This window comes from Equus quagga, chromosome 5, assembly GCF_021613505.1.
Source record: "Equus quagga isolate Etosha38 chromosome 5, UCLA_HA_Equagga_1.0, whole genome shotgun sequence".
NCBI lineage: Eukaryota > Metazoa > Chordata > Mammalia > Perissodactyla > Equidae > Equus > Equus quagga.
The window spans coordinates 101,209,551-101,223,031 of record NC_060271.1 but is presented as its reverse complement, the minus strand read 5'-3'; the positions used below and the strand labels follow the sequence as shown (position 1 = coordinate 101,223,031).

The following is a 13,481-nucleotide window of genomic DNA, read 5'->3' as shown; positions in this document are numbered from 1 at the left end:
TGCCTTTTGAAAATACAAGGGATGTTTCTGCCCTCACTGCCTTGCTGTGCCGCTCTGTGCACCTGGAATGTTCTATCCCTGCCCTCACTTAAATTTTACCCATCCTCCAAGGCTGCCCTCAGAACTCGGCTCACCCAGACTGCTCCTCGTCATGCCAGCTCACAGTGGTCCGCTCCCTCTCTGACCATCTGTAACCCTTAGGCTCCAACTCACTCTTTGCTGCTTTAATGGCCTGTTAACTTCTCTGGAGGTTGGTCTTGTGCTGCAAGCTAGAATTGTAGGTGCCCGGCTGGCAAGAATGAGCCTTCCACTTCTTTCCCCTTCAATATCAGTGTGTGTTTTACCAGTATGAGCACCAATGGTAGACGCTCCAAGTACACCTACTTGATCAACTGATGTTTGTAGGCCTGGAAGTTAGAGAAAAAGAACTGTAGAAAATTGTCAGGGGAATACTGTTCCTGTCATTTTTGATGGTACATCACGATCGACACTAACCACCACAAGAAACTGTTATTCTCTGTACGTCCGGCTTTTCACATCAGCAGGGGAAACTCAACAGGTGCTGCTGGAGCGCTGATTAAACAATTATCACCCTTCCTAGCTTCCTGTTTGTGTACGGTCTGGAGAACGCCAAAGCCACCAATCCTGCCATCCTCCTGCCTCTGTCACTGAGTGAGCTGCCAGGATTGGAGCCCCCCACAGCCTGGGGGTGGGGTGAGTGGGAGAGTTGTCTCTGCACCTGGCTATGCTGAGCTGAAGATGCTCTCAAGGCCGCTGCGATTATGCTTTGTGCTAGGTAGAAAGAAGTATATAATTTTAGGGCTGGAGATCATCTAGTCCAGTGTCAGATGGGGAATCTGAGACCCCGTGAGGGAAAGTGTCTTGCTCAGTCACACAGCCATTAGGAGTAGAGCTGAAGGGGCTGCTGGCTTCCCTGATTCCAGGCTTAGTGCTTGCTCTCCAACTATACCCAGGATTGGCACGTGGAGAACTATAGTTGGGGGGTCTGCCCCCTGCCCACTGCCAGGACAATTTTTCCAAATCACTACTGTGCCCTGCCTCCATCTGCCCTGAATCTAGCACCTGACAGTCCTCCTCTATCCAGGTGACTGGCTCCCTCTGTGACTCATGTGGGTATGGGACTATGAGTGAACTCGTTGAAGGGAAGGACTTTGAGCTGGGTGCATCCTGGACTGATGGGGAGGGCTGAGGCCCCTCCTTGTTCTGAAACTCCACAGGCCTTCATAGAGTTTCCTATAGTTTGCCGATTTAAGTGTTCTCAGAAATCAGATGGGGTACAGATCAATAAGTTTGTGTTAGAATCTGGACAATTGAGAAACGTGTGCTGATTTGTTATCCTGTAGCAGGAAGGGTAATTAAATGTCATTCATAACTCTTTTTGATACTAATGGCCACTTAGAATGTGACCTTGAGAAGGGTTTTTTTTTTTTTTTTTCCCATTTTCTCCCCCTGGTACATAGTTGTATATTCTTCGTTGTGGGTCCTTCTAGTTGTGGCATGTGGGACGCTGCCTCAGCGTGGTTTAGATGAGCAGTGCCATGTCCGCGTCCAGGATTTGAACCAACAAAACACTGGGCTGCCTGCAGAGGAGCACACGAACTTAACCTCTCGGCCACAGGGCCAGACCCGAGAAGGGTTTTGAGTAAGGGCTCTGGGGGAAAAAAGCCCCATGATTGATTAGTGATGTCTGCCAAGAACAGTCTAAAGGAGAATCTGTAGCTGTGCAGAGATGAAATCACTACATATTCTATTAGTAACAATTTCTCTTGGAAGTCATTTCATTGTTAGGTTGACTATAACAGAGAACTCCGAATAACAGTGGCTTAAACAAGATAGACATGTGTTTTTCTTGCACATGTCTGGGCGAAGTTCAAGGTGAGTGTGGTGCTCCAAGGTCTCAGGGACCATGCTCATTCAATCTAGGGTGGTCTCACTCTTATTGTCCAAGATGGCCCCATCTGCGGTCCAGGCAGCAGGATGGAGAAAAGAATCATTGAAAAGGGAAAATCATGACTGTCATACAAATGTGAAATAAGCACATTGTAAAGATTTTATTTAACTCAATTAATGAGGGAACTAGTAAGATGTTAAAGCTGGTTCAAAGGAGAGCTAAAAACACATGCATGTCTGCCACCAAGAATGCTGAAGAACCTACAATTAGATGTAAAATTGATCAATAGTGACTGCAATATCAACTTCATCTCCACTGGACATAATCTGCATTTTTATGAATGGGGCTCATTCACATTATTAATAGTACTTTACCACTCACAGAGTTGTAAATTAGCTCAAAGACAACCAATAGCTGATATAGCGCAGAAGTGTTCTCTAGACAGGACACCAGTAATTATTTTTGTCCATTTCACAATTTCTCCTGACAAGATAAAGAGGTAGCAAGTAAACAGAGTACATCTGCTTTCTCTTAAGGAAAATTCCTGAAAATTGCCACATCTGCACTGCCTACATCCTATGGGCCAGGATAAGTCACAGGGCTATACCTAGTTGCAAGGGAAGTTGAGAAATGTGGCCTTTATAAAATCTCTTGTTTGGGAGAGGGGAACAGAGATATTGGGGGGAACCAGCAGCCTCTGCCTCAGCCATCATCTATGGTTATTGCAGCATTGTTCTTGACAGCAAACAATGAGGGGCAACGAAAGGCCCATCAGATAATTTGTGGCACATCCAGACAATGGAATACCACGTAGTCAGTACAAGAAGGCGGCAGCTGTACACTTACTGATGTAAAGATCTCCAAGATAGATTGTTCAGTGAAACAGTCCGTGCCGAGGACTGCGAATAACAGACTACCATTCAAGTTGGAAAAAAGCGTATAGATGTGCTTGTAAATACATAGATTCTCCCTGAAAGGAACAAGAGAAAGGGGTAACGGTGTCTGAGTGACTGGGGGCCAGCCAAAAAAAGGTGGCCGACTTTTCATTATAATTGTTTTTTGGCACTTTCTGAATCTTTACTATGTTCATGTATGGTCTAGGGTCAATAAAATAAAAGCCACCATCATGCATGGCTTGAGGGACAATTGGAGTCAGCGGCTGGGAAGGGGGTGAGATTTCGAAATTGTTACAACAGGTTGCCCAAATATTGGAAGAATTGGGAGGCTTGGAGAAGAGGAAAGATGGAACCCGAGAATAAAAACACATGATAGGGAGTATTTTACTGCCTGTCCTTTTGTAATTCTTGAATTTTGAACCACTTGGATTTAATATTATTTTAAAACTTTAATACTATTTAAAAATATTTCAGAAAATTTTTTCACTTTTTGACCCTCATCAGTACTTACGTTCAATTTAAAAATGATGGTGACTATTACAGATGCATTCACACCTCTGCACACCCTCTCCTATATCTCTCTAGCCCCATGTCTGTCTGTAGCCTTATCCCTTTCTATATCTGTAGCTTGCTGTCTAGGGGATTCCACTACAGGGAGCTCTCCTGGCACTATTTGTAGTCATCTCTTCTTAAGGTGGGAAGAAGAGCGAACCAAGAGTTAGGAAGCCTGGGGTTAGCCTCAGCCTCAACCCTGACGAGCTGTGTGACTTTGGGTGAGTCACTCCACCTCTCTGGAGAAAGAGTCTACCTCTGCAAAAGAGGCTTACATACACTTGTTCTCTTTACCTTACAGGAACGTTGTCAGGATTTCTGTTTGGGGAAGAGGTGATCTGTCAGTGTTTGTGAAAAATGTAAAGCATTATGCAAATACAAAGGATTACTGTTACCCACTGAGGGAGAAGAAGCCACAGATCTCGTATAGGAAATGCTATCCTAGCCTGCAGAAAAGCTGTTTGAAACGAAGCCTAAGGAGCAAACTGTGGAACTGTCTGCCAGGAAAAGCATTATTTATGGAGCACCGGTGTGTGGTGAGCCCTGTGCCAAGGACGGCAGGGGGTGTGATGGTGAAAAGCACAAACTCCGTGACTGCTGGCTCCTCTTCCACCTGCTGGGTGACCTGGGGCTGGTGACTTAGGCTCTCTGTGCCTCAGTGTCCTTTCCTGTATGATGGGGTTAGTATTAATACCTACCTCATAGGCTTGTTTTGTGGATTAAATGAGTTCATAGATGTAAACACTTATAACAGCGATGCCTGGCATGTGGTAAAAATGCTGTGAAACGAGAATAATAGTACCTGGCTCAGTAGGTGATGATAATTAAACGTGCTGTTGGTCATACAGCACCCAGCACAGGTCCTGGAGCCCAGGGCGGTGGCTTCACGGTAGGAGTGGCGGTGGCAGTAGGAGAAATAGAAGTGTTAATAGCATTGTTCTCTACTCCTGTGTAACTTACAATCTAATGGTGGAAAGACTCATGTGAAACAATGCACATTAGCAAAATACTAGTTACCAGGTGAATATTTAAGTATTGAGTAGTCATATTCGAGTTATTAAGCCTTTGCGGGTTAACAGATACCTTAAGGAGAGTTTTTAGCTTGGTTGCAAAAAACGTGAAGGGCAGTTAGATGAAAACGGCTATTGGAAATCCCATTTCTGAGGTTTCCTGGCCCCTCTAGCAGCCCAGGAATGAACCTTGTTTGGGATGGAGTTAATAAGCGTTTGGCATCTAGTTCCAGGCTGCAAAACTTGAGGGAATTTGGCATTATCTCATCCAGTGTGCTAATCACCAGCCAGGAAGCCATTACACCTTCCTGAGGCACTTATCTACGGCGGTTCAGAAGCACAGCGGCCTCTGAGGTCCTGGGATGGGCTCGCGGGCTTCCCTCTGAGGCCAGGGCCTTGCTGGCCAGCCAGGGGTCATTTTTTATAAAGGGCCTTAAGGTGACCCGCTGGCTGCATTAGCAGGAAGGGGCTTGCGGGGTTCCTGGCTGGGTGCAGGTGGCTCCTTCTGTGAAGCAGATGCAGGTGCTATTGACAGCAGGACTTGTCCCTGAGCAGAGAGGCGGGGGAGGGACAGCTTTGTCCTCCCCTTTCCTTCCGTGTGCCCAGCTCCCTGCTAAACACATGTGGGGACATGAAGGGACCTCAGGAGCCACCCCTTCCCTTTCATAGATGAGAAAATTGAAGCTCAGAGAGGTGCAAGGAGGTCACCCGGAGATGTGGGCCAAGCCAAACCCAGCACTCAGGCTTTCAGAGTCCCCGTCCGGGATGCCTTACAGGACAGTGCGGGGGACAAGCAGAAAGAGCAGGGTCCACATTATGTCCTGTCATGAGTCTTCCTCTGTAAAATGGAAATAACCCTGTTGAGTGTATGTCAGGAATCACTGAGATAGTATAAATGCCCAATATGGCCCACGGAGCACGTGTTCCAGAATGTCTGCATTCTGTGTGTTCTACTCTTAGCGCATAAATACAGCTGAGCTTAGCTAGATATTTGTGCAATCTAAACCTCCAGGAGTACGTACAGTCAACTCAAAAATGAGTATAGTCTATGTGTGTCGTACATGAGTCATATAAATTATCAGGGGAAAGAGCCCCAGGGTAGGCAGGGTAATCAGAAAAGGCTCCTCCCCATCCCCCCTTGCGCCAGGAGATTGATTTTGAGAAAAAATGAGGTTTGGGTAGGTAGAGTTCCAGTTGGAGTGGTGTAGAGGGTAGCCACCCCCCAGCCATGACCCGAGCATGACTTTGGTGCCAGGTTGAGAAGAATCTTGAAGCCAGAGCTGGAGACTGGAAATGGCAAACTTGTTGGGTTTGATCAAATTCAGCTGACAGGAATGATGCGGGGCCATTTTCTCATAGAGCCAGAGGCCTGAGTAACCAGGCGGCCCCTGTCCCCTTGCCCTGCAGCTGAGGGCTGTCAGGTGACTCCCCAGAAGCGCTCCCTGGGTGGAAGGCTGCAGTGTCCAGGCTGCATCTGGAAGTCAGAGCCCTGCCTCTATCCAGGTCTCTGGTTTCATCCTTGGCACCACTGCTGGGGTCCGAGCGCACTCCCCTTCCAGGGGGGTTTTAGGAATCTTTTCATGCTGAAAACCGGGAAGGCAAATGAAACTCATGGACAAAATATGTAGTTGTATGTGGAAAAGGAGGGATGGATAATCCCACATCAGCACCAGATTGAAAGGAAACGAGCAGCCCCAATTCTTCTGGGGTCCGAGCGACTTGAGGGTGCGAGCCACGCATCTTCATTCTTTCAGGCTCCAGCACATTCAGAGGGTGGCTTAGGTGCCAACAGTATTTGGTACGACAGAGCTGCTGAAATGTCCTAGCCTGGACGGCGTCTCGCAGGGCACTTTACACTCTCTGCAGGGAGGGGAAAGGGTGCCTTTTAGCACCTCGGCCATGGGCTGCGTTTGTCCAGATGGGCCCTTGTGAGGAGAAGAGACCCAAGAAGGGGTCTTCAGATGCCATCCCACGGCCCAGACTTGGAGGCCGCAGCAGTGTGACTTCTCCAAATATGAACCAACAAGGGTGTTGGATTGGGTGCCACGTTCCCCCGGCTCAAAGCTCCATGCTCCTAGTTTGACATGGCTCCGGCTGCACTCATGTGGGGCTCAGAGGTCCACGTTCCCGCCTTGTTTCGTATAATCAAGCATCCCCACCTCTAAGGAGAATTACCCGGTAGTATAATTTAGTTCCCAAGCCAGAACCTCATTACCATTTAAGAAGGCACTAATCTCCTAAGAGGATTATGCAGGAAATTTGATACACTAGTTTCCCCCTCTTTCTTTGGCCTTTCTTTGGTGGGTCAGGGTCAGGAATATGATTTTTTTGGTTTTTTTTTAACAATGTTTAGCAAGAAATGTGTTTGGGAAAGTGTTGGTTTTGGAGCCAAAAGAAAGCAGTGTGTCCTTTGAGCTGCGACCACGGCAGGCAGGAGGTGATTCGAGGGTGTCTGGAATCCTCCGTTCTTGTCTGAAGCCCAGGGGGTGCCTTTCTAGACCGCCCAGCTGGTCCATTCTCCCCCTCGACTGTGTCTTACAGGCTCCTGTTCTTACTTTGCATTTCGTTGTCTCTTTTCAGCTTTCCAACCCCAGACGCTGTGTCTTTTTCTTCTGGGTTCCCTCCATCAGAGCTCAGGGGGAGACAGCCTAAGTGAAAATCCCTCAGGCAGCTGTAAATATCCAGATGTTTGCAGCCAGAGTCTCAGCTTTCCATGCAGGGAGATTGTTTTATTGATAGAATATTCCAGCACGTATACTACTTTCTCTATCTTATTTATAAGCAAGAACTAGGAGACGTTATCGAGGCATGACGTGGAGCTGGAGTGGAAAATCACCACTCCTTGTAGCTCTGCTGGTAGAACTAGCAGGTTCTGGTTCTGCCTCTGGCACTTTCTGGTTAGATAATGTTGGGGAAATCACACTCAAGTCTCAATTTCTTCTCTGAAAAATGGGAGTGATAGGATCCACCCCAGCAATCCAGTGCCAGCGTGGGGATGATGGATGTGAAGGCGGGGAAGCACAGTGAGATAAGAACCTTATCGGCGCCTGGATGAATCTGGCAATTAAAGCAAGGCACATCCCAGGTGGACATGGGGCTCTCATGGAACCGTTTTCTCTTGGTCTGTGAGGAGTCCTGGAAAGACACATCTTTACTTGTATTTGTATTTAGTCGTCTGTTCTCTCATTATCACAACTATTAAAATTCCTACTACCCTCGTTGCCTGGCACTGCGTAACACCCGCGTTTCATGTGTGGCCTTCCCCGGTGAGTGTGTGATCTCAGGATTCTGCTTTAAAGGCCCCACTTACCTCTTCCCTGAGTCCCAGACCAACTGAATATGGAAGCACAGTTTGTCCTAAATGACCAGGCTGAATGGCATTTGTTCAGCATCCCCGGGACTACAGTGAGGTTTAACATTTCTGGGGTGTCCTGGCCCCGTGGAACTAGGAAATCCATTAGTGCTTCTTCTTGGAGATGAGACCAGGAGTACTTTCTGCAGGATGTAGCCCACAGCTGGATAACTCAGCCTTATCATCCCTGACCCCTGGAGGTGTCCTTGCCTTTCTGGGTCAACGAGGCAGAAGCAATCTAGCGCTGGCCAGACTCCAAACTGCTTGTGAAACTCCTGGCTTTGTTTGTTTTTTCTTTTCAATGAATCTTTCTTCCTTATCCTTAAATTCCTGCCATTTTATTATTAGGGTTATTTTTCAAGTGCCAGGCCTTTGTTTTTGGAACATTCTTGCTTTCTTTTCTGCCCTATCTTCCACCACCCTGCTCCAGTGCCCGGCCCCTCCCCCCGCCACCCTGCACCCCCCACCCCCGTACATCAGACTGCCCCTTCCTGACTCCAAGTGCCCCTCTTCCCTCCTGGATCTTCCTGTCAGTCCTCCAGTTGCCTTTCCCTAATTGTTAGAGGGTGAACTGGCCCCAGGTAGCAACGAGTGGGGAGGTTTAATTCCTTTCAGAGATGTTGCATTTCTAAAGAGAAAGTGGGTTTTTTTAACAACTATTTTATGGAGGGAATAATGATTTATGACACTGTGTAATTTCAGGTATGCATTATTATTTATCAGTTTCTGTGTAGACTGCATCATGCTCACCACCAACAGTCTAGTTTTTATCCGCCACCATGCATATGTGCCCCTTTACCCCTTTCACCCACTCCCTACCCCCTTTCCCTCTGGTAACCACTTATCTGTTCTCTTTATCCATGTGTTTGTTTATCTTCCACATATGAGTGAAATCATGCACTGTTTATCTATCTCTGTTCGCCTTATTTCGCTTAACATCATACCCGCAAGGTCCATCCATGTTGTTGCAAATGGGATGATTTTGTCTTTTTTTATAGCTGAGTAGTATTCCATTGTGTATGTACCACATCTTTATCCAATCATCAGTTGATGGGCACTTGGGTTGCTTCCACGTCTTGGCTATTGTAAATAATGCTGTGATGAACATAGGGGTGCATAAGCCTGTTTGAATTGTTGATTTCAAGTTCTTTGGATAAATACCCGGTAGTGGGATAGCTGGATCATATTTAATTTTTGAGTTTTTAAGAATTCAATAATAATACTTCCCAGTGTTGATGAAGATGTAAGAATTTATTCATAGGCTGCAAGTGGGGGTATAATTGATGAAATATTTCTGGAGGGAAATATGGTAAAAACTGTCAAAGACTTTAAAAATATGCATTTCTGTTGACCCAGCATTCCACTGCTGGGTAAGAATGATCATAGATGTGTATAAAGGACATTGTTTTTAGTGTTTAAAATATTGAAAAACTGGAAAATAAATATCTCAAATAGGGGCATGTTGTAGGTACTCAAAAATAGTCAAATTAAACAATTGATTAAATCTTGGCTCATCAATAGACTATGCAATCATGATAATAGAGCAACATAGTGAATAAAATGCAAAGATTTTCAAAATATATGAAGTGACAAAATTTGCAGGTTTTATTATTATATTTGGTTTGATGTTGTAATGGTTGAGTGGACTCTGCCTGGGTTTGAACCCTGCCTCTACCACTTACAAGCTGTGTGACCTTGGACAAGTTTCTTAATTTCTCTGAGTTTTAGTTTCCTCATCTGTAAAATGAAGGATGAACAGTACCTACTCAGGGATTGTTGAGAGGATTAAATGATTAAAAACATGTAAAGCAGTTAGTCTAGTACCTGGCACATAATAAGTGTTCAATATGTTAGCTGCTATTATTGTTAAAAAAAATTACTCATAGATACATATGTAGACACTCACAAACACATAAGAAAGTTTAGAAGGAATAATGGCAAATTATCTTTGGGCAGTGAGATTATGGTGATTTTTTTTCTATTTTGTTTCTCTTTTCTACAATTACTACAGTGAACCTTTTTTTTTTTTGGTAAGGAAGATTCACCCTGAGTTAACATCCGTTGCCAGTCTTCCTTTTTTTTTTTCTGCTTGACAAAGATTAGCCCAGTCTTCCTCTACTTCATATGGGGGATGCTCCACAACATGGCTGACGAGTGGAGTAGGTCCCCGCCCAGGATCAGAACCATGAACCCAGGTTGCCAAATTGGAGTGTGCAAAACTTTAACCAGTCCACCATGGGGCTGGCCCCAAGTGTGAACTTTTATAATAACAGTATTACTAAAAATCCATAGGGGCACAGAAAGTGGTCGGGGGGAAAGATTGTTCTGTAAGGAAATCACTCAAATGACAGAACATCTGCAGAGTGTCTGTGTGTGTGTTTGGGGTCGGGGCATGCTCCAGGGGCAGGAGTATGCCTCTTTCTGGCTCTCCCCCACACCACCAGCTGCAACCCTATCCTTTTTAATAATAGCAGTAGCTAACTTCTTATTGGGCTTTGCAGTTTACATGTAGTAGGGCTTTATAATTTGCGAAGTACCAACTTTCAAATACTTTATCTTTTAAAATTCTCAAATAACCCTCCAACTCTGCCGACACTGAGGGTCACCTAGGGTTAGTGGCCCGTCTGAGGCTAGTCTGTGAGTAAAGGAGGAGCCAGGAATGGAGTCCTGTGTTTTAAGGAAGGGTAGTGCTCTCTCTACGTGCCCGCAGGGAGCCCGGAGGAGTGGGGGCCGTCCCACTGCCTGCTCTCAGGGTGTGTGGGCAAGCGAGAGGCAGGGTTTCATCCAGCTGTGGTAGGAATCAGAGATGAGGCTCATCTCCCTGGAATTTCTCCTTCTCAACCCTGGCGTCGGGCAGAGTTTAAATCAGTTTGGTCTTTAGAAGATGACAGGAGAAAAGAAGGTGACACATTTATGATTCTCCGTCTTGGTGCAATAGGAATTTCACAATCGTTTTGTATAATCAGTCAGTCCATAAGGTAAAATTTATTATCTGTCACGTAGAAGTTTAGGTTCCATTTTTATTTTTTGGCCTTCCTAGGACATGTTTTTGTTACATCAAAGTGTTCGTTCCAAATATTTGGGATTGAAGGCATAAACAAAAATCAATCCTGTGACTTGTAGATTTCTATCTCTTTGGCTTCAGAAGATGGATAGACTGGCTGCCCCACACCCGCTTCTGGATTTGAAAGTTGACTTTCATCTGAGCCATAAGGATAACATTTGTGAGATCAATACCCCGCCGGAAGTTTTAGCAAAGAGAGAATAAACTACCCTGGGTCTCAGTCATCATAACAGATGTTTGCTTAGGAAGGACAGGACTCTGGTGGGCAAGTCTCAGAAACTGTGTTATTAAATGAGAACATCTAAAGGGTTCATCTTACACTTTGGGATTGAAGTCTTCTACCCCGCTTTCATCCTCAGTTTTTCCTATCTGCCTTATCTCCTTCCCAGGCCGGCTCTTTGGGCTGACAGTTTGAATTCAGACCAACAGAAGACTCGAACGAATGAGCCTCTGGCTTTGGTGGGGAATGACCACTGCAGTCTTTAATGCGAGGAGGTGGAGACCTGTGTTTGATCTTCTTAATGCCTTGCTTTCTCCTTTGCCCTGCTTCAGCGCTCACCACGCATGTTTCCAAAACATGGATAATGATGAAAACCTGTGTAAACATTCTTGAATTTGCCACCAAGTGTATCCAGTAACTTGCAAGAATCTGGGGTGTTTGATGAAGAGAGAAGCCTAGAATTAGAGAACATTTCAGAGCGATGGCTTGAATGGATATTGAATGTTTGAAATGTTGGAGGCCGAAAAAGGAGTGTAGTCTCCTGTGAGGGCGAGGCGTTTACTCTCCTGCCCAAATGAAGCAAAGAAGAGGAGGTAATGAAATAATAACCACAATGATGATAATGATAAAAAATATTTACTCTGTCAGGCAGTTTCGATGCATTTTATATAAATTAGCAACCCTATGAGGTGGGTGCTGTTGATAACCCAGTTTGCAGATTGAGAATGAGTCATGGAGGGAGTAACTGACTTGCCCAAGGTCACGTGGCTATTAAGTGGCGCTGGAGGCCAGGGAGTCTGGATCCCAAGTGTACACTCTGCATCCTTGTGGTCTGGCCTCTCCTTTTGTCTTAAGAACTCACCTGGCTCAGAGTGCTGCCTTTCCTCTGGGGCAGTCAGGGAGAATATCACTTTTATGAGTCAAGGTCTGTAGCGTGGATCCAAGAGGACATGTTGTCCTCAATTGTTATAGCCATGGAGCTGAGTGGCTGTTCTGTTCCTCGGAGCTGTAGTTTCAGGGATGATTCTCTTCTTCCAGCTTGTCCTCTGCCAGGCTGGCTGGTTGTTAGCGTGTGGTTTTTGATGTTCCTGGGCCTGGGATGGGAGTCCAGGTGATGGAAAGGCAGCACGCACATAGTACAAATGGCATGTGGGAGGTTGGAGGATGAAGGCCAGATTTGGATGACACCGTATGGCAAGCTGGTTTGTGAAACTGTTCACTCAGAGCTTTGAGAGTCACTGACTAAAGCTTTGAAACCCATGGTGGTGTGCTGGGAAGTGAGGAATGTAAGGCCAGTCATAATTCATTTTTCCTATAAAGCTTCATACATAGCTCTCTGGGTAAATAAAGAACAATGGCAAGACTGCAGGGAAGCAACAACACAATGAAATAATTGCATCAAGATGGGTTTGGGCCATGTCATCGCACAGCCCACTGCTTTCGTAATGTATGTTTCTTTGAAAAGTTATAGAGAGTTTAACGGGGATTGGACGTGATCACTGGTCTGGGGAATGCAGATGAAACTTGGATGCAGTACTTTTATAGGACTGAGATGAGCTCAGCAGCAAAATAAAGGAGAGGGTTTTAAGAGGGTTGGACTGAAGAGTGAATCTTCAATGGGATTTTCCAGCTGAATGTAATGGAAACATCATGAGCTTCAGTTTTTCTTGGTATGACATCATTTAACAAACGAGAGTTTATAGAGCACTTTTCCAGTGCCCAGCAGTGCTCCATGTGCTCCTGATGGGGAGAGGGGCATCTCCAGGGATGAGCAAGAAGGATATAGGTGTGGACTTGCCTTTGAGGGGCCCCAGTATTGAGAGGGGGAGCAGATTCCAGGCGGAGGTGGGCCTGAAAGTTTAGGTAGACTTTATTTGGACTTTGGTGGCGGGGGGGGGGGGGGGGGGGGTGGGCGGGGAGGGGCGGGTGGGTTGGAAGGAATAAACTGTATGGGAAGGGAGGGTGAAGTGAGAAAGACCTGGTGTAGTAGGAGGGCAATATGGCCGAGTCAGAAGGGGGTGGGAGAAAGAGTTGGAAATTCTAGTTGGGGCTGAGTTTTAAAGAAAGTTAAATGCCAGCGAGAGGAGTTGTGACTTGTGGCAGTAGGAATTACGAAATTGCAGATTTTAACTGTGTTTTGGAAGTGAGGTACCTAGGTGGCCTTTTCTCCTTAGGTCTTGATTCAGGACACAGATGCCATTGATGTTATCAAACCAAAAGCTTTTCCTCTATTTGTTCAGTTCTTTGCATTCTGGTTTACGCGTGATGGTTGCAGATGTCTACCCTGCCCCTGTGGGAGTTTATGGCTCAAGCAATTTAGGCTCTGAGAGATTTTTCTGGGTCATGTGGGCCTTAGAGGCAGAGGCAGGTGAGAAACCTGGCCTTTGGGCTCTTCTCCCCCATGACAACAAGCTGAAATCTTATGAGGTCCTAGCTCTCGCTCCCTCACCTCCAGAAAGCTTGGTGGCTCTGATG

General features: G+C 45.9%; 1 protein-coding gene across 2 annotated transcripts in view; it reads left to right on the top strand.

Moving 5' to 3' along the window:
- Nucleotides 1–13,481, top strand: part of PRKCE (protein kinase C epsilon) — a 494,927-nt gene that overhangs the window by 140,288 nt on the left and 341,158 nt on the right. Inside the window, exon 2 of one of the 2 annotated variants that reach the window (XM_046661902.1) lies at nt 3,662–3,896. The exons of the other annotated variant lie outside the window; for it this stretch is intronic. Within the exon in view, the coding sequence (XP_046517858.1) occupies nt 3,662–3,896 (235 nt within the window). The remainder of the gene's footprint in view (nt 1–3,661; nt 3,897–13,481) is intronic. 2 annotated transcript variants of the gene reach the window in all.